Genomic DNA, 25,418 nt, shown 5'->3' with positions numbered 1-25,418 from the left:
CACATCCAAGTAATAATTTCTGGCTCCAATATAGCCATCCATCCATCATCTATACCCACCTATCCTTTGCAGGGTTGCGGTGGTCTGGAGCCCAGCTCACATTGGTCAAGTGGTGGTGTGCACCCTGGACAAGTCACAAGTCTATCACAGGGCTGACACACATATAGACAGAAAACCATTGCAATTTACTAAAACTATGGCAATTTAGTGTCACCAAATCTGAATATCTTTTGGATTGTGGGAGGAAACTGGAGCCGATCCCAGCTGACAATGGGTGGAAGGCAGGGTACACCCTGGACAGATCGCCAGTCAATCACAGAGCTATCACATAGAGACAGACACTGACACCATTCACGCTCACATTCACTCCTGCGGGTAACTTAGAGTCGCCAATCAACCTCACTGGCATGTCTTTAGAGGTTCGAACCCAGAACCTTCTCAACAGTGCCAACCACTGCACCATTGTGCCGACCACAGATATACCCACAAGATGGCAAATAATATGAAAGTGCTTGTAGAGAAGAGACTTGGAGGTCTCAAGTCAACTGAATAATCGGTTTTTAATTTAAAGGATTTATATACTAGTTGCAAAGCAAAAGAAAAAATAGCAGAATTATCATCTTGACGGGTCAGATGACTAACACATGCAAAACATAGCCTAAGAGTTATCCCTACCATTCCACATGATTGCAGCATAGGCAGGAGCCTCATGGGGCCCAGTCATCTTCCTGAACCCACTGTAACACCCTGTTAAAAGGACATACCAAGTCAGTAACTGTTGACCATTTCTGCAGAACCACCTGTCTTGAATGTTGGATGAACACAATCTAAAGAAAGATTGTCTTGAGCACATTGTGGGTTGGCGCCCAAATCAGGGTTTCAAACAAAGACGTGTTAAGGTCCTGTCAGGGGGAACATACAATGTCACCTGCTTGGCAGACACAGGGCCTTTCCCAAACCCATGCCTCTTCAGTAGCTTTTCACTATGAAGTGTTACTCCCGTATGAAGTCACACTTGCAGCTGTGGAGGGTTCTCCATATTAAGAGGGAGGGTATAAATAATAGGTAAACTGTGGGACTCTGCCATAAGCAGGAAACAGCCATCACCATGGATACTGACAGATGCATTGCTTGCTCAGCTGTTTCCCTGCAAATGCATAGCATCCCTAAACAAAACCAAATCAGTATGCTATGTTAGGCCTACATGATATGTTCTCTTTTTATATTGATGCCTGGACATATAAGTCAGTTTATTTCCCCTTTTTATTTTAATGTCACCACATTTTCTTAGATTTTTTGTCTAAACCCACCATGAAATATATAGTGTAAGGAAAATGTGGCACATTTATGCAATGTTTCTTCAATTCCCCAGTCCTGCACAGCAAGGTTTTATAGTCTACTTCCACTATCCAGTATGGATTGGCATGGTTTTTAATATGGCGAACCTTTCACGCCAGCACACAAACAGAGGCGGAGGGGAGAGGCCGACGGTGTAGTGGAAAGAATTGGACTGAGCCCCCGTCTGTCTGCTTGTCTGTCTCCACAGACACTCATAATGCTGCAGCATCCCGACATCACCAGCATCACCAGGTGCAGTGGAGCAAAACCTACTATGTGTGCGTGAGCGAGAGAGCGAGGGGAGGGAGGGGTGCGTTCTCGCTGGGGGCAGATGAAAGGAGGAGAGGGAGAGGGGGCTGGCACGGTGGCGGGATTTGTGTTGAAGCCTCTGCTCTGTCAGACATGCGCAAGAGCGTCAGCAGCAGCACCACCACTGCGCTGCGTTTCCGCCTTGGCTGAGCGGCGCACACAGCCGAGAGGGGAGGGGAGGGAAGCCGAGAAGAAGAGCGGAGCCACAGAGACGCAGTGGGGCACAGCACGGACTCACGGACGAATTACACCGACGCACCAACATCCCAGCAGCCGGTCTCCAAATTTACACATCAAGAAGTGACCTGTGCGTTACGCGCCAGAGCCTTCCAGCATGGAGACTGCGCTAAAAAACAAGCACTAAAATGTGAGATTTACAGAGGAAATCAGAAGAGAGACAGAGAGCTTGTGTGTGTGTGTGTGTGTGTGTGTGTGTGTGTGTGAGAGAGAGAGAGAAAGTGGCTATCCCCTTTATCTTTTGCGGGTGATCTCAATTCTGTGCTCTGCAGTCTGAAAATGAAGAAGTTCAACATCAGGAAGGTGCTGGACGGATTGAAAGAGGTGTCCTCCTCCACCCCGTCTGTCCAAGTGGGGCCACAGGAGAACCATCTGATCCAAGAGACTATCCAGTCCGACCATTTCCAGCTCTGCAAGGTGGGCGAGCCTGATTTTATTATACCGCTGTATTCATTTTCTTGAATGTAGTCCTTAATTTTTTAAATTACTAACAGTTTGCACTGCGCGCATCCCAGGACACAGCAGGTGCGAGTGAGCTCCACACAAAAAATTAATTAATGGGCAAAGCATTTTGCTCTGTACTGTAACGCGCACCTGCTGGCTTAAGGTTGTTTTTTTTTTTTTAAACAATCCCTTTTAGAAAGAGAATCATTAAAGCGCTCTGTGCTTGTCCAAGGCATGGTAAGTAGCCTATGACATACCTAACTACAATGCGCATACTCTATGGCGAGTGCGCACTGACGACAGGACAATGCATATTAGTAAATTCATACGGTTGCATGTATTTGTACTGTAATTTTGCCAAGAAATTTCTCAAAGCTATCCTCTGAAAATACCATTTTTTGCTGTATGTGTGCTTGGCATAAACTGTCATATGGAAGGGTTGGGCCAAACTGATCCCCTCTTGCATAATCTGCAGGGTCTGGATTAACAAAACGGTGGTTTCTGGTTAATGTGTGCGTATGTGAGTGTGTCTTCCCCTTTCATGTTGTCTTTTCCTCTCAGTGTCTCTCCATCCCCTTCCTCCCTCTCATAGACATACCTCTCACACTCCCATCTCTCTCTTGCTCTGTCTCCCTCACACACACACACACACACACACACACACACACACACACACACACACACACACACTACTTTACCCCTGATCATTGATCCATTGGGGACTGATGGTGCCTGAAGTGAGTGGGGGCCCGTTTGAAAAAAAGAATTTGGTTTGCCCTCCTCTGTCTGAATTGGCCACAACAATGGATTTCCCCAACTTGTGTGCCCTAATGGTTTGGTGTGGCCTTTTTTATAGATACCATTGTGTGCTTGCTATTGGTTTCCCCACATATTTAACCCACACAATTGTAACAGACTTGTTTGTGGATTCTTTTTAAGGTTTTCAACCTGTAAAATTACTAATATGTCTATCAGGTATTTGTAGGTTTTAATAGCTTTCTGAAATGTAGGCTTGTGCAGTTGTTTTTCTTATGGGACATGGTGCTGAAAACACAACCTTTAGGTCTGGTAGCTACCATAGTCCATTTCCAACATCATAGAACAGTCATATGATGTTCTCAGCTGTTTTAGAGACACCAGCAACCAACCAAACACCAACATAAGGTGCAGAAGTCTGAGGATGGGTCAGATTAACTCTTTAAAACTACAATCATCTTAACAGTCATCCGAAGTAGAAAGAGTGCCTGAAGTAATAACTAGAAAACTAGATAACATAAGTCAAGTCAAGTCAACACAGCTGGGTTTAGGGGATATTGTGGTTTAGTGGCTAGAAAGACCAGCTCAGAGATTGCAGGTTTGATTTACACTACAGCCTAAATATGTCTATCAGCAGCCAGGCATCTGACTGAAGTTTCTTTGAACAAGACTCCATCCTCCGTCCTGCACCTTCACTGTCTGTCTGCACAGAAACTCTCTGTAATGTTTCTCTGCGAGGAAGGCAGGTGTCTCTGCTGCACTCAGTGCTTCTTATGTAACGTGCTTTAGCCTTCTGCCGCTAAGCAAACAAATCCAACAGCCCACCACCGGCTGACTGATGCCATAAAGCTACAGTCACACACACAGGAATATACAGAGGGTGGACAAAAAAACAGAAACACCTGACAATGCAATGCACTCCAATAGACAGCGCTGCAACAAATCATAACCAAATGCTCCTTATTTTGTTTATTTCCAGACTTCAGTGTAATCACGACTTCATGTGGGAGGCGGTGAGAGAAGGAAAAAGAGATAAAAAGAGAGAAATGAGAGAGAAGAAATCTCAAAATAGGCCCATGATTATAAAAGGATCCTAAATAGCGAAGCCAAATATCAACGAAGAGCAGGGTAACCATGCATAGAAAGAGTATTTGTTCCTTTCATTTTCTCTTGTCTGTGCAATTTCAGGCTTTACATTTCTGTTTCATAACACTTTCCACATCCATCTGTGCCATTTGTTTACCGAAATCATGTGTGTGACATCCTTTGACAAAACAACACCCCTGCTGTGAAATGCAAATTGATATAGTCTCTAACACATTCTCTGTTTTCTGCACATCTCTCAGACTGTCCGTCATGGATTTCCCTATCAGCCGTCGTCCATGGCTTTTGACCCTGTGCAGAAGATACTGGCCATCGGCACCCAGAGTGGGGCTCTCAGATTGTATCCTTTCAGTTGCCATTGAGCTGTTTTAGGTTACTGTGGCCTGTCGCAGCTCCTTTGGGTCCCCACATCCCTGGGAGGCAGCAGCAGGTAAGTGAACAGATGTCTGAGCTGCCATAGTCAGATGCTGATGGATGCTGAGATACACTGGTGGGGTTTCGGGGTATTTGTAGAGTATGCTGAAGAGTTTTTGGTAGCATTTGTGGGTTGCCAGTCACCTTGAGCTATGTATGTGCTTGTGAGCTTCAGCATCAAAAATAAAATCTTTGATTTGTCTTTACCTTTTAAAGTCCAAGTTTCAGATGTTTTCACATGGTAAGACCATGCTTAAACCGTAGACCAAGAACAAGCTTAACTCAGCATCCCTTGAATCCCGCATTTTAGCCACTTTTACTGACATTGCCACACTGTTGCACTCTTGCTCGCACATTTTAAATCACAAGAAATGTCATCATTAACCACATATTTAAGTATGTGCTGCAATTCAGCTGGAGGAATGAGGTAGCTCACGTTGGCTTCCTTGCAATATGAGGACGTTTACACAAACAGGGACAACAGCTTGTGATGAAATGGCACCGTGGGGAGCCGTATAGCTTCAGAGAACGCCCGCAAGCTCGCCTGTGTCAGGCTGCTTTTACAGGTCCTCCATGTGTTCTCCTGCCTGTCCGACAACCTTTGCCAGCTCATTACGGTGTGATGAAGAGTCCGCCTCATTCCCACCTGCTGGCAGCTATGGCTGTGACTCAGTCTCGTTCACCTGTGCTGGAAAGGTAAGAATAAAAACATAGACACTCTCAGGCAGAGGAGGATGAGCATAGAGCCATGTTAACCCTAATGAGTCCATTTACCTTTTAGTATGTTCTCTGTTCTTCTTAAAAGCAGAGTGAGGGAGACAGAAGAGATAATGATGTACCACTTTTTGTGGAGATGACTAAATTTTCCTAAAAATTTACAGATTCAACGGAAACCATGAATTTCTTCATCCAAAGCAGAGCAGATTCTGTCAGTGGTACACATGTATTAGAAGATAGGAGATGAAATCCCTCCTCTGGTGGAAGTACTATGTCAGGGCTGATGCAGGAACTGGAGAATAAGCTTAATGGGGCTTATGTCTTGCTGGCTGGTACATTACTCCTGTGAGCTCCAGAGTGGGTAAACTCAGTATGAGAAAAAGCTGTACTCATGCTGTAAAATAAGCATATAACCAATCAGCTTAGAAATGAAAATGCATTCTCCCTCAGACTATCCCGAGTTTGGATGATCTTGTCAGATGGTTCCTACTGGCTGAAACTGGTCACTTTGAAATTGAATGAACAGAGGAATCTCTCTTGCGTTTGAGTGATGTGGATCAGATAGAGTCTTATCTGAGTCAGGGGAAGGGAAGGTGACTTGAGAGTCATCCATCTATTCTTTGGTGCTGGTTCTCTTCCCATGTCATTTGCTGTTTAGTCAGCCCTGTCTCTTTATCTGATGACAACGATACCAGCGTGGCACAGATGAAGGGGGGCATAATGGAGATTTCATGATTCATATTTTTTGCATTGCCGTGCTGCAGCTTGGGGGTTTTTATATGCTGTATTTTAGCTTAAGTTTTAACAGGTTGCGTGTTTTGTGACATCCTGCGACTCCTGCGCTGATACACATCTATTTCCTGGAGGTCATTATTTTTGCAGTTAGTGGCAACTTGCAGCTATCGGTGTCTGTGCATGTTTGTGTGTGTGTGTGTGTGGCTGGCCTGCCAGGACATTTGGCTGCACCTCTCTCCCATGGAGGATTACAGGAAGTGGCAGATCAAGGGCCTCAGCCTGGCAGCGTGGCAGAGGACTGAGAATTACAGCAGGAACAGGAGGTGTGTGTGGATGTGTACATGCATGCGAGTGAATATGTGCATGTACATGTGCGTGCGTGAATCCTCTGAGGAGACGTCTGATCCCTCTAGCCATAAAGCCAATCACTTCTGTGATCCCCCCAAAACTGTCCCGTGTTTGATGCTTGCCACTGACTCTGCTGCTGCTTCCACTGTCCAGCTGGGAAGATGACAATGTCCCTTTGGTGTTGTCTGGAGGAGGGAAAGAGGGGAATAGAGAAAGAGGTTGGTGGGAGAACCAGCGGAGCGGACAGGCCGATAGATGAGGGAAAGCACAGAGAGGGAATAGATAGGAAAGAGTGAGAAAGGCAGGCTATCCCCTGCTTCAAGATCTAATGGCCAAGAATAGAATCCTTATTGATCTGTGTGTGGTAATGCACTGAGACAGATATGCCCAGGTGCACACGCACACACACACACACACACACACACACACACACACACACACACACACACACACACACACTGTTGTCCGTTGTTTTCTGTACAATATCCCAGCTCTGAAAAGAAGTCGTGAGAATTCCAAAAGCAGGTTTCGCTGTTCAAGCTGTCTACACACATTAGCTATACATCGGATTAGCACTGAAGTTTAAAATACAAGTAGAAATGCTGTGTGTTCTAAAAGGCTGAATGAAAAAAGCTCTTTTGGTTTTGAGTGTTGAGACAAAGTGTTTGTGATACAAGGTAGGGCTGCAAAAAGTGGAAGGAACCCTTCTTCCTTATTCTGTATGTCCTGTTGCACTGATGCCACTTCATCTAATATGGCTCAAACCCAGCACAAGACTCTTTGGCCATTAGTTTAATGGTGGAACTGTGAACAAAATGCATCCATAGAACTGAGTGTCAAAAACCGAGAAAATCTCTTGGTCACTTATTCTTTGATATGTCCTGTTCTAAATCTGTTCTAAATCTGTTCTAAATGTCCTGTTCTAAATCAGGAAACTTTATTTTTGGACTGTATGTTATTCAGGCAAATTCTTGTATGGTTGCTTGTGTTAAAACAATAGTAAATACTAATGCATTGGGTAGTCTGGCATAATGGTACATAAAAACATATTTAAACATATTTATTCCTCAAACTACAGTGAGTATCTTATGGCAACGGTATTGAAAGATTTCAAACAATACCCAGAACTTGTATCCTGTACTTTTAATAACCAGTATCCAGTATTTGGACAGAATCCATCTAGGGTGTAAACAAGAGTTGTTTTTTTAATAGAAAGTCACCAAAAATTTATACTCTGCTGTTTCAGTTTGTGTGTTAAATGCAGGCCTAATATTGTTGGAAATTAGCATTTTTTTCCAGAGCACTATGTAATGAAAACATGGTGCTGGGGCCTTATTGGATGATTTTAGCAGCTTACCGCCATCAAACTAGAGTCATCTGTGTGTGTATGTATTTTTGTGTGCGTGTCTATTTGCTGGGTGGTCTGCAGCTGCGCGTGTAACAATAAGGCGGCTCACCTCTGCAGAGAGACGGCTCTTTACTGGTGGTGGCCAGGGGAGATGGCAGCACTATAACTCAGAGACTCCCTATGAGCCAGCAATAGATCAAATTGTCACTCCATGCTCTGCCAGATTATCTCATCGGCAGGCGCAGGACATCATAGAACTCACACATACAAATGGGGACGCACACACACACACACACACACACACACACACACACACACACACACACACACACACACACACACACACACAGAGTTATTATTTCAGGATAGACATTCGGAGGTGGCAGGAGGTAACACACACATTTGTGCTTTCACACATACGCACACACACAAGCATATGATGGTAGATGACTTATACAATGTTAGTGTTAGTGCACACGCAAATACTGTATGTGTACCGACGTACACAGAAGGGCAAACGTTTGAACATGCAGGGGAACAGCAGTGCACACATGTTTGCAGAGGCAACTTTGTACACACACACACCCACATGCACTGACTGGCAGTAGCCCTGTGCAGCTTTTGGTCGTAGCACAGATTGACTATGACATATCTTCGTCATTAATCTTCCTTCTGATTCACTCAGTAACTGTGCTACCCTGAAAGCTTCGTCTGCAGTCACAGGAGAACCTTACTGAGCCATGAGTCCTCTGACTGGACTACTGAATGGGAAATGAAATAGAAATTAGATGTTGGAATTTCATTGGCATAGTACATACAAATGAAAGTGTTCAACTGTAGCTTACAATCTCTAGAGAGTGTCACGTGTGCATGCAAATTTCTCTTTGTGAGCAAACTTTGATGGGAATTTCAATGTATGTGAGAAATTCCTATAGGATTCTAATGTGCTATAAGGTCTTGTTTCACAGAGTAGTTCACAGATGCCTCTAACAGCACACTGACTGTACATAATTTATTTGTCTGTGATGATGGTAATGGATTTTGATTGTAATGAATGATTACGGTGACTCATTGGCTTCTTCTTTTTGCATGTCTTCAGTATCTTCAAAGAGAGAGAGGGATAGTAAATGGTGAAAAAGTGCATGCGTTGCGCTCTCTTTCCAGTCTATTGCTTAAAGACTGTGGGAGCTTCTTTTCAGGTCACAGATCATTTGTTTATTCATTTATTCTTCTATCTGTTTTGCTGGATTTCTATTCTTTTCCCCCTTTTTTTCTCTCTCCTTACTTCCTCACTGGGGTTGCAAGTTGCAAGCTGACTCTTCTAGATGGCTCTCCATAGTGCAAACCAGGCCTGGGGTTGTGTTTGTGTCTGTGTTCAGTTATGCAATGTGCCGGAGCTTGGCGCAGAAAAGACGAGGCTGACTGAGAGAGCAACAGTCTCATCAAAGGAGTTAAGCGGCTGCTATCGCCACTGTGTTATACAGTATGTTTTATGTGTGTGTGACTTAAGCATGCACGTTATCAACACGTGCATCTGTCTAAATTTACCATATATATATATATATAAACTAGCAATGCTGCATCGGTGCTCCTGTGTTGATATCTAGGAAAATTCATTAGTGTTAGTGGTTAGCGGGTTAGCTAGCAGAAGCATATGGGGGTTGAACGGCTGGGATAGAAGAGAGGTATCACACAAAATCGAGAGGGATTAGTATCTCATCCCAGCTGACCTCATTTCACTTTTCACACAAGTGGGACAAGGATTGGGGAAGAGAAAAAAGAGAGAATAGCTTGAAATTAAGTCATCTCATTGGATCTAATGAGAGAGTTTAATGGTGTGTGTGTGTTTAAAGAGCTGCTGGTAGGGTTGGAGGAGTCAGCTTGTGTCTGCCAGATGGTATTTTAAAAAATGGTTAAAAGTAGAGAGTTGCAGACATGTCACTTTCATGTCAGTTTCGACTTTACACCATTACTGGTATGTTTGTGCATGTGTACCTGTTCACTGTAGTGAAGTACTCTTAATCAAAGACCCCTTGTGTATTGGGTTTCATCTTTCATGCTCTCCAGAGGCACTTAGCTTCCTCTGTTCTATATGTTCTTAGAAAATAGAAAATTAATTTTGCTGCGTCAGAACCACAACAATGTAGTTGCTGCTTCTCTCTGTCCAATATCCTGACAGTGTGTCCTGCTTAAGTCCTTTAGCCTTGACAAGCCCCAAATGGAATCTGGGTTTAGGATGATTAAAGTTGTGCTGCCATGTTGCTTCTCTTCAATAATTTAGTGTACATTTAACTCCAGCTTTTACTCCTCTTGCTCCCTGTCCCTTATCACTGCCAGCTCCCGTCTTGCAAGAAATGTTAGTCCTCCATGTGTGTGTGTTTTCGTTTTCAAGTGAGACATATGACCTTCAAGGTTAGTTATGTTTTACCAGTTCACTAATGGAAACGTGCACATACAAAAAAAAACCCCTCAAAAAAACCATTCATGCACAGACACGTACAGCCTTTCTTCCTCCAGTGAGTCATCACAATTCAGGAAGCCATTTGATATTTTTGTTCACTAGAAAGCAAAGTTATTGGAGGACAAGAAATCTTGATAACCTGGAGAAAGGTTAACAGCAAGGGCTGCTGTTGGGGATGAATACTAAAGACGTTTTGTCTTTGAACTGTGTGGTTTTTGGCTCTGTCATCAGGGTTTGTTGTAAATTAGGATAATCATTTAACCAAAGATGCATTTAACATTTATTTAACTTTGATACAGGGGGAAACAATTAATGTTAAAAAGGCACTGTCTGCATACCAAAATAATAGAGAGCAAGCTGTACATTAGTGCATGTGTGTATGTGTGTGGACATGCGCGCGTGTGTGTGTGAGATACAGAGCAGCAATGCCGGAGAGGTCACCAACTTCTGCACTAATTATTCACAACAGACGGTAACAACGCTTGAGTGGCTCATCGTAAATACACAGTGTCATGTGGGCTGGAGAGAATAAATTGGTTCAGATTTGTACACATATACTCAGAGGGCGTTCCTACTGCACTGGTTGATGGTTGGCTCTATTCTGGCTGCTTGTGGACAAGTAAAGCTACAATATTTTGACCAGGCAAATTATATAGTGTTTGCTGCCCTGGGATTGCTTGTCATAATGTTTTGAAGCGCTAATTAGATAGCAATAATTGAAAGCAATTGTGAAACAGCAAAAATTACTTTCAAACTTGACATCAAACCCGATGATGGTTGCTGCAGCTCTGTAAGCATCGTTTTACATTTGTGTCATTTCAGATAGAAGTTGTTGAGAACCGTGAGACTTTGCATAACAGTATTTAACTTGGCAGTGGAATTGAGGAAACATGCATCTCAGACCTGGCTCAAGATTTTGAACAAACCCCTAGGTTAGCCAAACTTATTTAGAAGTGACAACAAAGGCGAAACAGTTGTAAAACAGCCATCAGAGTTTCCAGACGGACTTCCTGGTTTACCTTTGACCTACCGTACTTACATAGCCTGATGATCAGGCTGAATTGTCATTTCATTTCACTTTATTCATTTAGCCTGACATTGTTTGTTTTGTTTTGTACTAACCAATCACTAGTAAGTGACTGGCTGACGTCTTTTTTAGGCGACACGGAAGCAGTGGTTGCGTGGTTGGTAGGATCAGTTCACGTTTTCAGAAATATCAAAGAATTTTTAGAGTTGTTATTTCTGTAAATTGACTTACAACAATCTGTACAACTGTGTCAATCTCATCCATGCTTGTCGCCATTTCTGTGGCCATTTTTCCATCGCTATTTTTCATGGATGTAGCTCTGATTGGTCAACTGTTTCTCCACCTGGTGGAAATGGCCATCAGTGGGCACAACACTAGACTTTTATGAGTTGCTGAAAAAATTGGAGATGTGGGTAGCAATTTAGAGGTCTGGAATCAGGCTACTACTTACCACAGTTGAGCTTGCACACTTTTTTCCTGTGCAATGAGAGATTAACGGCATTTCAGGTGCACTCTGTCAGTTTTAGCTCTAAATAAAGGTGTTTAAGCAATCTGATGAAACTGTTGGCATGGTTATAACCTGTCTGATCATCTGACCGCTTGTTTACGGCTCAGTCTGGCTTCATTGTAACAATGTTGCCTTGATCCCAAATTTTAGCAATATCTCCAGTGAGTATTATGTTGTCCTAACAAATACAAAAGAAAGATAATGGCCAGAGCTGCAAAAATAAGATCTAAGTTGTAATAAACTGGAATTATCCTTTAACTCTTTGGAGGTAGGAGTGGTACTGATGATGGTGAGGATTTTACAATAATTGTGGATTTGAGCCCCATCTAACCATTTTGTGTGTAGTATTCATGGAAACAGACTTGCTGCACCCCTCGGCCTTGAGTGTCAATGACAGGAGTTGCTTTACACAACTGCCTTTTCAGCATTGCTGCCGCCACTTGGGTGGACCATGTACCTACTGTATTGATTTGCACTCGTATTAGTCCTGGTCAATATGCTCTCTCATGACCACTGTCCAGTCCCTATACCACAGAGGTCCCTCATCATCGAGAGTCAAGTTTCCAAAGTAAATGAGCCTGTGCACTCTGTTGTATTTATTTGGTGTTGCTGTGCACAGCGTCTGATTCAGGAGTTATGGTATGTGTACATTAGCATGTGGCCTCCTATTGATTTCAAATTGTGGTTCATTTGTAAGTCTGATGGTTTCATTATTGTGACATGTGAACTCCCCAAGGATTAAATGCTAATACTTTTAAAATCATGCTAACGGCAATTTCTTTACAACTAAAACAAATGACCCTGGTTGCCCTTTGTCTATAAATAAGGCAGATTGTCAAGTGCTACAATTTAAATGCATTTTTGAGGTTGAATGAGAATGTGATGTCTTTCAGTTACCTTCAGTATACACACTGCAAGCTCGGGGATTGTTGAGTAGAGACATCTGGTCTATAAGCACGCGTTCATCCACAGGTCTAGGACTGAAGCTTTCTATGTTTCCTGCTGTATAGAGGAAGAATGGAAATATGAAGTGAGAAGTTGTGTAGATTTTTTTTAGGAAAATGTCTGAATAACTGTTCCTGTTTATTCTCATAGACAGACTCAAAGACTTCTCCTTGACGGAATGAAAACTGCATTTGATGAGCTAAAAATAAGCTAAAAATAAAAGAATGCCTTCTCAGGTGCTTGTTTGAATATAGCATTAGTGTCAATGGCTGACACTTGGTGGTTTTGCTTGACATTGTTGTTGAGGTGTGGAAGTGTGGCAGAGTTGAGTCTAAGTTATGCTGTCAGGTTGGTACAGTCCCTATGGTGCTTGTAAGGGGACTGGCTTACAGAATCCTGTGAAGCACAAAGATTTGGTCGTCTTGCTTTTCTCCCTGCCCTTCATGTGACCTCTAGGTCTCCACGGGGCCACACCGCTGAAATAACTGTGAAGTATTCCTCCCTCTTTTATTCTTTCTCTTACTTCATCTCCTGTTGAACCACATGCTGCTTTATATCTCTTTTCTATGATTCACATTCCCAGGGATATGATTGTTGAGTTGTTTTAGGATTGTTGGATTTTTCTAATGGGATTTAATTCTGTTCCTGGTCCCCCTGCGGATTCACTGCAGCTCATTATTTTTGTCTTGCTACTGTAGGTAATCTTCCACTGTCTCAGGGGGCTCTACTCCCTCCCCATTTTAATGTTTTGTATGTTTTCTTATCATTTGTTTCTGTAACCTTCTCTGCTAAGTGCCTTATCCAAACATACAGAGGCTAATGTTGCAAGAGCTTATGTGTATTTCAACGTTCACCACATGCACGTCATGCCCTACCACAACCACCATGATCAGTTAAGTATAATTAATTAGCAAACATGTATCTCTTATCTTTTACGTTACATATAGGTGGTATTAATATGATCCTCATATTCATACGATAAAGCATTACAGAGCTCTCTTTGTTATTAATGCACATATTTATGCAGTGAGGTGTGCCAATATCTAATAAGATCATCTACGCTATACATATAGGGGTACTTAATGTTAGGATTTGCTATCATGATGATGTGATATCTGGCATACCGTGTATCACACATGGCAGGGCATAAAAAGGTTTGCAGGCGCTTGATCTCCATAGATCTTTGTGAAACCTGATAATAAGTGATACATGAGCTATTGAACCCATTGGCTGGTCATTTAATCATCTTTTATACTCTAGAGTGAGAGCCAATAATTTAAGTCCACCTTTGTTGGCCTATGCTTGAATTCTCCCTCCTCTACATTTAATTTCTGAGAAGACTATGACTATCTCCCACCCCCTCTGGATACATAGTAAGGCAAGTGGTGAGAGAACCATCCACTTCTTACTGTTTTACTGTTTTAATCTTGAAACAACATTTCTGTTTGAGTAGTAAAATTCCTTGGAGTCAACATATTGTTAAACCTTTACAATACCTATGCATGCAACAATTCAGAGGCAGCTATTGCAAATATCCAAATTCACAGTGTTTACATTGACGGTCACGCTGGAGACATTATATAAACATGTATCTCAATATGGAAGTTTAAATAGGAGATTATAATTAGGGCTTCAACTAAAGTCTGTTTTCATAATTGAATAATCTATTGATTGTTTTCTCGATTTATGAGTTGTTTAGTATAGCAAATGTCAGAAAGTAGTGAAAAATGTCCCTAACAAATTTTCAGAGCCAAGGGTGACGTCTTCAAATATGTTGTTTTTTCCCAGCACCTAAAGGTATTTAATTTTACAATGATATATAACAGAGAAAAGCAACCAATCCCTTACATTGGAGAACCTGGAACCAGCAAATGTCTGGCATTTTTGTTTGATAAATGACTTAAATGATTTATTTATTATCAAAGTAGTTGTTGCTTAATTTTTAGGTGAACGACTAATCGATTAATTGACGTGATTGTTTCAGCGCTAACTGTAATGACATGACAAATTAATGAAAGCACTCTTTAGCCTGCCAGTCTGCACCACTGACTTACTGAGCCATGGAGCACTCCAATTCTTATCTGCTCATCAGGATAGGTCGTTTTCAGTTTTGTCTGATGTGATATTTTTATGCTACTTGATATTGTATTAGTCAGATATAGTGTACTAGTTCAGGATAAGATTGTACCATTGCAACAACCCTTTTCTGACCTGCTGAGACAGAGATGGTTCTGGTTTGAAGGCGTACAGGCGACAAACCATGAGCACCTAATGGCCATGGGCTGTGTAAATGGTTGGTTATGACCTTACTAAAATCTAGACGGTCTGTCTCTGTCTGCAAGGTCCTCTACACACACACAGGCACACACACATACACACTCACAGGGCTCTGAACACACAGTCACACACACAGAGGAGGAAAGACAGAGAGGTTCCCAAGGTACCAGACCTTGAGGAATTGCCTGTCACCGTGTGTGCGTGTGTGCCGAGATGTGGGTGTATATGTGTGCCAAGGCTCTTGCAGACAGAGACCGAGCTGCATGTGATTTCAGCTGCATACATACAGTAGGTGTGTGTCCTTGCCCGTGGTTCTATATTTATGTTTAGTTAGCCTCAGAAAGGCCTTAATATTCAGCTAAATGCGCATCCAGGTGAACCATCTATTATGGCAGACACACATATTTTCTATAGTTTTATTCCTTCAAAGTGTAAGTCCCAGATGTAGTATTATACAATTTGAGTCTGACTGTTCTATTTCATGCTTTTTTACCTTCTTTGCTAAAGGCTAATTTCTACATACTCAACTAAACCAACTCCAGCTGGAGAATATTAGTGTCTCTGTCAGCTGTAGCTAACAAGCCTAGACTGCCAGTGTGGCCATGTGGGTAATGTTGCTTATGGGCATATTATGGAATACATACTATAACTAGATATTTCACTTGTTAGTGTTTTAACTGCACTGAATCCCCTCAAGCAGAGACAAGGACTGCCCTCCTTGCAGCACATACACTTGTTGCACAATGTTAGCTGGTGTTTATATTTGCACACCAGCCTAACAAAGTGCTTATGATGTTTACCTTAAGATAATATTTGGCACAGTCATTTGTTCCGCTCATGGCTATGTTCTACCAACAAAAATATTTCTCACCAAGACGGAAAGACCTCTGAAATGGCATTTTAAGAATAACTAAACACTGCCTTTCAACCTGTCCCCGCCTTCTATGCACAAATTAACAAATTGGGGAATTGGGGGTTGTCAGGGGTTGTAGCTCTGCTAGCTCAGTTGGACCACCAGATGGCTTGCTAACACTACACAGAGTCAAATCCATCCTCTGCTGGTTGGGGACGTAAACACACTAAAACCACCTAGAAATCTTTACTATGATGTCATCAAACTGGGAAGATTCATCTTTGCAATATCGGTAAAATTTCCAAACCAAGCTGAGTTTTTATGAACATTTCTGACATTTTATACTATTGGTCAAATTCTCTATTTATTGTTTATATGAATGTGTTATCAGCTAAAAAACTGTTTAACTACTCTTTAAAGCTGCTATAATCAATATTTTTATACAATATTTTTATATTAATAATGGATCACATGGCTACTTGTATGTGAAAGGAGTCGCTCGTAGTGATGAACCCACAGAGATTATCACCCAACTCTGTAGTTTCCCTAGGCTCTGTGGAGCTTTATAGCATTTTTTTTACTTATTGTTTAGGTTTTCCAGCCCACATATGTATTGTTTTGGTTCACTCTCACCTCTCGTCACAATGTTTTCAGCCGAAGCAGGCAGCTATTGTCAGCGAAAAAAGCTCTAAAAACCAACTGTATGCTAATTTCCAGCACTAAATGGAAGACAGATAAAGTTAGCAACTAGCTGGTGAACATAGTGGAGCATTTAGCAGCTGAAGAGCCAGATAGTTTCCTCAGGAGTTGGTGGAGACCAAAATAGAGCTAAAAGGAGAGTGAATATTGGACTCACATTCATTAGGTGGACAGAAACGCAACTCCAAATGAATGCTAATGTTGCTCCTAATTTACTGGAAGTGTGAATATGCAACTGTTCGCTAACAAGTGCGCCATATCAACTTAAAAACTGCTAATATGTCAGTGTTGTTTTTGTAGCAAGTGGTTATTGCAGGTTTAAACAATGTGAATTTCAAATTCTCAAAATTCTCTCAGCTGCACTAGTCATTCGTCATATGAGATTGTTATATAATTTTATTTTTTGGAGAAATCTTTGATGCGACAGTTAACAAACTGGTACACCACAATTCTTGAAGCAGCTTCAACCACAGCGCTTGTTGAGGACAAAGTGTTTGTGCTGAGCTGAAGCCACAAATGATCACTTTTTTAGTGTAAACACAGCTGATCTCAGTTTGATAACAGCCTCACTTTGGGATCTGCCATTTATTTTGTCTCCTTCACTTGACAGCCCATCATGGGCCTGCGGTGTTTCTGTACTTCCTCCTCTTGCTGACACTGGCATTGCTAACAAATAATAGAAATTTTCCTCAGCTCAAGCGAGAGGGCTCTAAATATCCACCCAGTGACTTAAGCCTCACTGCTGCCAGCCTAAATAGATGACATTTTATAATGGACTTTACTTGAGTAAAGCCAATGTCGTAGATTAACTTTAGCTGGCTGAGGCTATGCTTCTGCCCAGGACTTGGCAGCTCATTCGCTTGTCAATAAGAGCTATGCAAATCTTGACATTTGCTTTCCTCTGCCCTGCTGGTAGCTGCGATGATATTTATCCTCCTGTTGCTCCTCTGTAGTCTGCCCTTTAGCATGCCGTCATGCTGAGTGCCTGCAGGGAAGTCACACACATGTGTCGCATGACGTGATGAGTCAGGCTTTAATGCCCTGCCACATGGCTGTCATGCACACAGCCCTTCCCCCTTCCTCAGCTCTTAGCCTGTTGGTGTGTGTGACGTAGGCCTATATTTAAGTGCGTATGAGTCTATGTATGTCCAGAATGTATGTCTGTTTATGGAACGTGGCTGGCTGAGGGGCTGTTTGTACTTTTCCGTCTGATTGAAGCAGAATGTGGATTATGTTGTGATGTGAAATGTAGGAACAGCGGGGGAGGGGTAAAATGGTTGAGAGAGACATCTCAGGACTTGAGGGGACTTATGGGGAGGAGGGAGGATGGGGGCGAATAAGAAGGGAGTTACACTTATGTTTGTCCAGAGACAAAGCACTACAGTACATGGTGTCTGTTTGCTTTAACATCATCCAGAGTGGGAGTTGGCAGACTCAGCAGGAGGGATGTACGCTGTGATATTATTATTATTTATTTTTTTTACAACACTGGAGAATTATAGAATAGCATCAACATGGTGCAAATCTGTAAAGATACAAATACCTAAAAGTGCTGCAGATGTGTCCTTGGTGTGCCATTCAGTGCAGCACAACTAGGCCTGAATCCCTGCAGCTATAGGAGACAGGAGGAAAAGCAACAGGAAGAGTGGAGGGATGAAATCACTGCAGACTGACGAAGTTGCATCTAAGTTTAGAAAAGTGAAGAGGAGGAAGAGAAAGTAGAAGGAGATAAAGTGTACTGTGGGAGTGTCTCCATATAGAGTGCAGCCAAAGTGGTTCCAGACATTCAGCTCTGTGACTCAGAGCCCTGGTGTTGTGTGGGTAGGGTTTGCAGAGATTGGAAGGGCAACAATTGGCTCCTGACCCACCTGTAATCAGACCGCTGTCCAAGCAGAAGCCACCACACGTTGGTTGTTTGCCCGCTGTATGAGCAGGACAAAATGTCAGACCCCTAGGAGGTGGGAGACGCCCACTATTTCTCACCCAGCACACGGAGCACTGCAGATGCCCCCTGTCTCCACTAAAACATATACAGAGCATCATCTCTTTTTGCATCTTACTTCTTTGATTCATAACAAGGACAGCCTGTGAAGGAAAGAACAACCTTGCAGCTTGTGCATCACCACTTTCATTTCAGTGGTGAAGCAGCTAATTTGTTTGATAAGCCAGAAAGCCCTTGCCATCTCCCAGACACCAGCGGGAGTGAATGATGAACAGGCAGTACGAGAGGTCTCAGCTAGCCGTGCCACTGGGCCCCCATTAAGCCTAGATTGGGGTCTATTTGCGTGATTTCTCTTCCTGTCTGGTGCTTGGCAACGCTTTTGCTTTCACATTAGACGCGGGTGTCGATGATTGCTGATAACACGATGAGGGAGGACAACAGTGAGTGCATTAACCCTCGCTGGCACTGCCGTAGACCTGACAATCATCCAGAGCATCCAGAGAGATAACACATGCTGTTAACATGCTTTCACTGACAGTTATATCATAGACAATATAACAAGGACTGCTTTTAATGTAATTGGCTATACTGTTTACTTTATAGAGTATAGTGTTTTTTATTGTCTAATACTAAAATGACATTATGGAACAGATTTCACATTCCATCTCATTCTCGGTAGGCAGTTCTCAGTGTACCGATCAGCAGCTGGCCCTGGTGCTCATTTTTAGAAACTGTTGCTGCATTGCCATGCATTTTTAATGGCTAAGGCCATTGTAGCAGGCTGTGTTCTGCGTGTGTGTGCATTTACTATATGTGTATTCATATGTATGTCCTTTGCGATTGTGTACATGGGTGTTTGTGTGTTCTGTATACTTGAGCTCTAGTATGTGGAGTAGAGCCAGGTAAGACACAGTTGTGTGCAGTTGTCTATGTGTGTGTACTTGTGTGTGTGTGTTTGTGTGTGTGTGTAAGCCTCTGTCAGCATATGTGTACATTTGTACGTTAGCGTTTGTTTCCATTTGTGTTTGTACATCGTTTTGTTTGCTAACAGTGATTTGGATACTGATGTGATGCGACAGCTTTGGGCCTCAGACACACTCCCTGAATTATTTGGAATAAGACCTGTGGGGCTCAGATTCCCAGAGGTCTCTCTATTAATGCTTCCATGGCTCCTGTGCATCTCTGCAAAATTAATTTGATGCTTTGCCAAAGCTTAAAATAACTGAGAATTGTCCAGAATAGAATGGAAAACAATGCGCATGTAACCAAACATTTTGCAAGTTTATAGACCCAGTGTCAGTTCACATTTTGTGGCTTTTGTTGAGAAAAATATCTTCCACCTTGGTCCTGTTATATTACATTGATTAAAGCTGAAATCCCTTTCCCCTCCTAATTAATATATCATTAATGATATTTGCATTCATTTTACCTGGTCAGTTGATTACATTTTCACTGCATACCAACAGTCATCATCTTGACTCTAAAGAACCTGCAGAAAAATATGTATTGCAGCTTGAATTAATCCAGGATAATGTAGTGTTAGCCAGTTCATAGTATGATCTTTTAATCCTCATCTATCTTAGTTCTTTGAATGCAGAGGGCAACTAGATTAGTTCAACTTGAAAGTAGTAATCTTGGATAACTGTGTGCTCTCATTTTGGAATACAGTATGCCTAGAGAGCTGAAACCAGGATCAACTGTCATATGATTGGCTTTTTTTCCACATATGATTAAAGACATTGCATGTTTTACTGCAGCTTGGTAAGGGTTAATAATTTAAGACCAAGAGCGGAATGTCTTACCTTAAAGCATATTAAGTATGTGATGCAACTCTTACAGGATAATGCTATCCAATACAGATGAAAACGGTTTAAAGCATAGCTTTGGAGAAGCTGTATAAATCATCACTGGCTTGTTATTTAATGGCTTTAATAGCAGCACTTTGATGAATTCCATTATTTTTCAAATGCACCTTATAAAGACATTTGATGTGACTCGTCCTTCCTGCTCACTCTTAGGCAGAGATAGAGAAATAAAACTGCTACCAAATGTCTATAGCCCTATTGGGGGATGCTGGGATTGATAATGTCTGGAAAGAGAGGACAAGACAGATACTGTAGATGCTACAAATAAATCTGTATACACAGAGACACACACTCAGGTGCACACACCCGCACACACTCACCCAGCCATCATCTGTTGTCCTGGTTTCAAAGAACAGTGCCAGTGAGGTGCCAACACATAGGAGTCTCCATATTGCCAGTCATGCATACGCACAGCTCACAAACTGGAGTGTAGTTACAATATATGTTTGTGTGTATGTGTGTGCTGAATATCAGCCATCATGGTCGGGCTACCTAGCAGGCATCCTGGGAGAGCGAGGAAATAAGAGGGGGGAGGAGGAAATAAGAAGAGAGAGAGAGAGAGATCAGACAGAGAGGCGATAGAGATAAAATGACAGAGATGGGACAAGTGAGAGAGAGAGAGGCGGAGGGGCGACAGAGGGGACGCTCTTTCTTTTTCGTGTTCTCACTCCTTCGCTCTTTTTTCCCATCCTCCACACACTATAGGCACTTTGCCTGACACACAGTGATGAAACAGAATATATCCTGGCCCTCCACACTGCACGACACATGTCTATAAACACACACACACACATTCACAAGCAGGGACAATCCTCTTGACTTAAGTAACTGCCTTTGTTGCACTATGCACTTACTCTAGACCCCTCCCTCTGAAGGCCTGTATATGGTGTGTGATGTGATTATGTGTGTGTCTGTCTCTTCCCTGTTCTCTCTCTCTCGTTTCTCTTAACCTGTCTGTTATAATCCCTAGCACTACAGAAATAAGGTAACACACAAACATGTACTGTGGTGTGTGCATGTGTCATAGGCGCACATTTTTATATTGCACAGATGGATGTGTGAGTCATCAAAGTGCTGTTGTTTAAGTAAGTACATGGTGTGTTTGTCTGCGTGAATGTGTGTTGCTTTTGTTAATCCTGTCATTCAGACAGAATGTCTTCCTTTCTGGAGCCCCCGAATTACTTAATTCAGTCTAACTCATCACCTGCATTAATCCACAGCCACTCTGTTTCTCTGCTATCCAGCCCCTGTCTGTTCCTCTGTCACACTCCTTTGTGTGTATATGCAGCCATCAGTGATCACTTGAAATTATTACGACATGCTAGTCTGGTATTTTATAGTTTGAAAACTTGTAAGTGCTATATCTAAGGCTGATGTACTGTGTCTATTATACTGCAACAAATACAAGGATATGTTTTGGTCCCAGTGGAAAGTCCTTAACAAGTGTTTCACCTTTTAAAAGTATTAAAATTACTCTCATACACTTACATTCATCCATCCACCTTAAGCCACTTGTCCTGGTCAGGGTCAGGCTTTTAATACATTTACTAGCGGTATTTTTGTCAACTAGTGGTGTGGTCTAAAACTAGAAAACTCCGAAAATCCGTTTGTTCAACCTTTATGCAATTATTAAGTTGATAAATTGATTATTCGTTTGGTCATCAAATAGGTGATGTCATCAAATTGCTCGTTTTGACTGAACTACAGTCACAAAACCTAAAGATATTTAGTTTACCATATCACAGGATAAAGAAATGCAGCAATTCCTCTCAACTGAGAAGCTAAAACAAGTGAATGTTTGGCATTATTTTCTTATAAAAAATCCCTTTAATGATTAATCAGTTATCAAAATAGTTGCCAATAAACTTTCTGTTGATCAATTGATTAATCAACTCATCATTTCAGCTCTATTCAACAGGTTCAGAGCAAATATAAGATTGAAATCAAATGTGGTATGGATTTTCATGATCCTTAGACAATGTTTTCTAATGATTTTGGTGACCCTTAGTCTTGTTCCATGGTCAGGTCAAAAAAATCCCCTTGAAAGTATAATTTGAGCTTCATGTTTCAAAGGGAAGAAAAGATTTTGATTTTAATGACCCCTTAACCCTTCATCTAGTGCCATGCTTAGTGTCCCATTACTTCATCAGAAGTATGATGTTCGTTCCGTCAAACACTTTTTGTATTTTGTTCTTTACACTTTACGAATATATTTCATTTATTTGTATATTTTTACTTGCACTGCCTGATATCGGTTTCAAAATGTATGAAATGTGTCTTTCTGAAAACTGTAGATGGCCAAAGTTTGCAGAATAGCATCAGTTAGGGAGTAAGCATCTTGCTCGAGGACACTTCAGCAGGGCAGATGGTCACCAACACAGGGGCTTGAACCTTTGTCCTCAAGTTGAAGGACATCTTCCTTACTGACTATGCCACCCCGCTGCCCTCAGTGTGCATGTTTGTGTCAGAGATCAGGGAAGAGAGAAAATGCAGATGCTTCACAAACTGCAACACAGCAGTGTGCACTTGTGTGTGTGTGTGTGTGTGTGTGTGTGTGTGTGTGTGTGTGTGTGTGTGTGTGTGCGTGTGTGCGTGTATGCTAGTTCACTGGCAGCATCCAGTTCAGTGCTGAGGATATTTGGCCTTCTGTCTCGCATTAATCAGAGCAGAGGACAGCACTCTGATTAATATTTTATATGCTGCATGACACTTTTTGGCAAGATGCCCTTCTCTGGTGTGCTGTTGGCAATATGACAACCATACAATGTACCAACGGTGTGTCTAATTAGTCCTAAAGCAGACATAACAGAATTCATGCCAGCAGAGAGTGCTGTATAGATAACTCAATCCATCAGTCTGGATAAATCTATAGATTCTGGTGTTGTACAGGCATCTCAATATTAATATAATAGTGTCATTTCTTCTTTCATTTCATTAAGAATATGCATACAGAAATCAGCAATCTGTTATGTTTTTTTCTAACTGTAGTGTCTGTTTACCTCTTCTAGGTGAGTCTTTATCAAGGTTACCTTTCATTTGACCTCCCTAACTATACTAATGTTTCATCTGACTTTGTGTGTGAGTAACTTAGATGGCACAAAATCATGCTAATTCTGTCCTGACTGGTTCTAGAAAGACAGGGTCTATCCTATTCTCTCCCTCTTGTGACATTTCTGTGCAACGATTTTTTTGTTAAACAGTCGATTTCTCATACGCACACACCAGTTTCTGAGGTGTGAGTTTACAGTCAGTCAAGTGTTACTGCACGGCTGGCAGTATACTGACTCTTGCTGTGCTGGCAGATTACAGGCACCTGTCCTTGAAAGTAGGGCCTGGCTCTGCATTGGTTGGCACATTGAAACATATTAGAGGCCAACGGTGGCTAATCTCCCGTGGTCCTACCTTTGAAAAGATTTGTTTGATATCAGTGCCAGAGGGTGTGTGTGTTTGTGTCAGGAGAGAGAAGGGAGGAGGGAACAAGAGAGCGCACACACGCACACACACACACACACACACACACACACACACACACACACACAGTACAGTTCACTTTGATTGCTTTGAGATAGTGTTGGGAATATGGTCAGGATAGCTCCAGGAACAGACTTAATGGCTGTGTTGGTTTGTGTTGGTTTGTAAAATGTTTTTAGCTTTGTAAATGATGTTTCTCACTATCTAACTAACTACACCTGCCAATGTACAGTACGGTATAGCACAGTACCTGGCACTGTTCTAATTAAGATTAGATTAACTGAAGTGTTTGATGAGGAAGCTCCTCAGTCTGGATGCATTTATTGCCTTTGGAGCTTATATTAAAACAAAGACTCATGATCTCGCAGTGTGAATGTGTTAAAGGTTTGTTTGGCATTAAGTTACATTCTAATCAAACATTTTCCTCCCTACCACTTTGAGAGGGTAATACATAAAGCCATCTAAATGCATATGCTGGCTTCCATTCACCACATCCATTATTCATAGACAGGACGAAACCCAGTCACAGACTTTAAGTCCTGCAGTTGCTTGTGTCTTCCTCCCCATCTGTCTTTTCCTCTTTTTCTCCCTCTTTTCTCTCTGTATATAGCCAAACCATGTTTCCCTTTAAATTATTCTCCCCCTTGTCATTTTAAATGTCCACTTGGGTTTTGTCTTTGTAACTGTTAACTTGTTTTCTCTCCCTTTTTTTCTCCTCCTCAGCCTCATGGTGTCTTTTATCTCAGTTCTTAAATCTCTCAGTTGTGTAAGGCAGACAATGATCATAATAGGGTGGAGGATGAAAGCCTAGCAAGTTAGAGACAAATATTATTTTTATAGTATAGAAGTATATAGACACATGAAAAGCCTTTCCAATCTAAAAATAGTCTTAAACGTCCTTTTATTTTAATTTAAGTGTTAAGATTCTCATAGTAGTTAATTGTTTTATTAATGAAGTACATGGAGTTATTGTTCCGAGGCAATAGTGGACAGTTGTATAAAGAGTGCAATAGTCATTATTAGATGAGTGTCTTAAAATATAACCAGATACCCAGATAATTCTTTCCTTGCTTAAATTATTACTAGTAACCTTTCTAGTCTTCTTGAGAACAGTCACATAATGTGATACCGTTAAGTCATTTCTTGATTATTTTAATGCAAAAATTAAGTTTAAATCTGCCATAGTCAATATGTTTATATTAACAATTATTCAAATTACTTCATGTATGTGAAAGCGGTCACTCGTGTTGACAAACCCACAAAGAATTATCAGCCGACTCTGCGGTTCCCCTCAACTCTACAAAGCATTTTAGCGTCTTTCAGCTTTTTGTTTTGATTTTACGACCCACAACTTTACTGTTTTGATTCACACCACTCTCATCACTGTCATTTTCAGTAGCAGCAGGTTATTTTTAGAGACTGTATGCCACCTGCCTAGTACCAAATGGCAGACAGATAAGTTAGCAAGTAGCTGGTGAACAAAGAGCATTTAGCAGCTAAAGAGCCAGATATTTTTCTCAGAAGATAGTGGAGACCTAAGCAGAAGTAAAAGGAGAATGAATTTTGGACTTACGAAACTTACGTATGTAACTTAAAATAAGTAAGCCTAAGTTAAAATAA

At 41.7% G+C, this 25,418-nt stretch overlaps 1 protein-coding gene across 1 annotated transcript in view; it reads left to right on the top strand.

Moving 5' to 3' along the window:
* The first annotated feature begins 1,742 nt into the window (after nucleotides 1–1,742).
* Nucleotides 1,743–25,418, top strand: part of stxbp5a (syntaxin binding protein 5a (tomosyn)) — a 95,241-nt gene continuing 71,565 nt past the window's right edge. Inside the window, 2 exon segments of the mRNA XM_044169370.1 lie at nucleotides 1,743–2,301; nucleotides 4,431–4,528. Of these exon segments, the coding sequence (XP_044025305.1) occupies nucleotides 2,164–2,301; nucleotides 4,431–4,528 (236 nt within the window). The 5' untranslated portion in view covers nucleotides 1,743–2,163.

The sequence above is a fragment of the Siniperca chuatsi genome, linkage group LG16, assembly GCF_020085105.1.
Source record: "Siniperca chuatsi isolate FFG_IHB_CAS linkage group LG16, ASM2008510v1, whole genome shotgun sequence".
NCBI lineage: Eukaryota > Metazoa > Chordata > Actinopteri > Centrarchiformes > Sinipercidae > Siniperca > Siniperca chuatsi.
The sequence above is the reverse complement of the archived record's forward strand: the minus strand, read 5'-3'. Positions and strand labels throughout refer to the sequence as shown.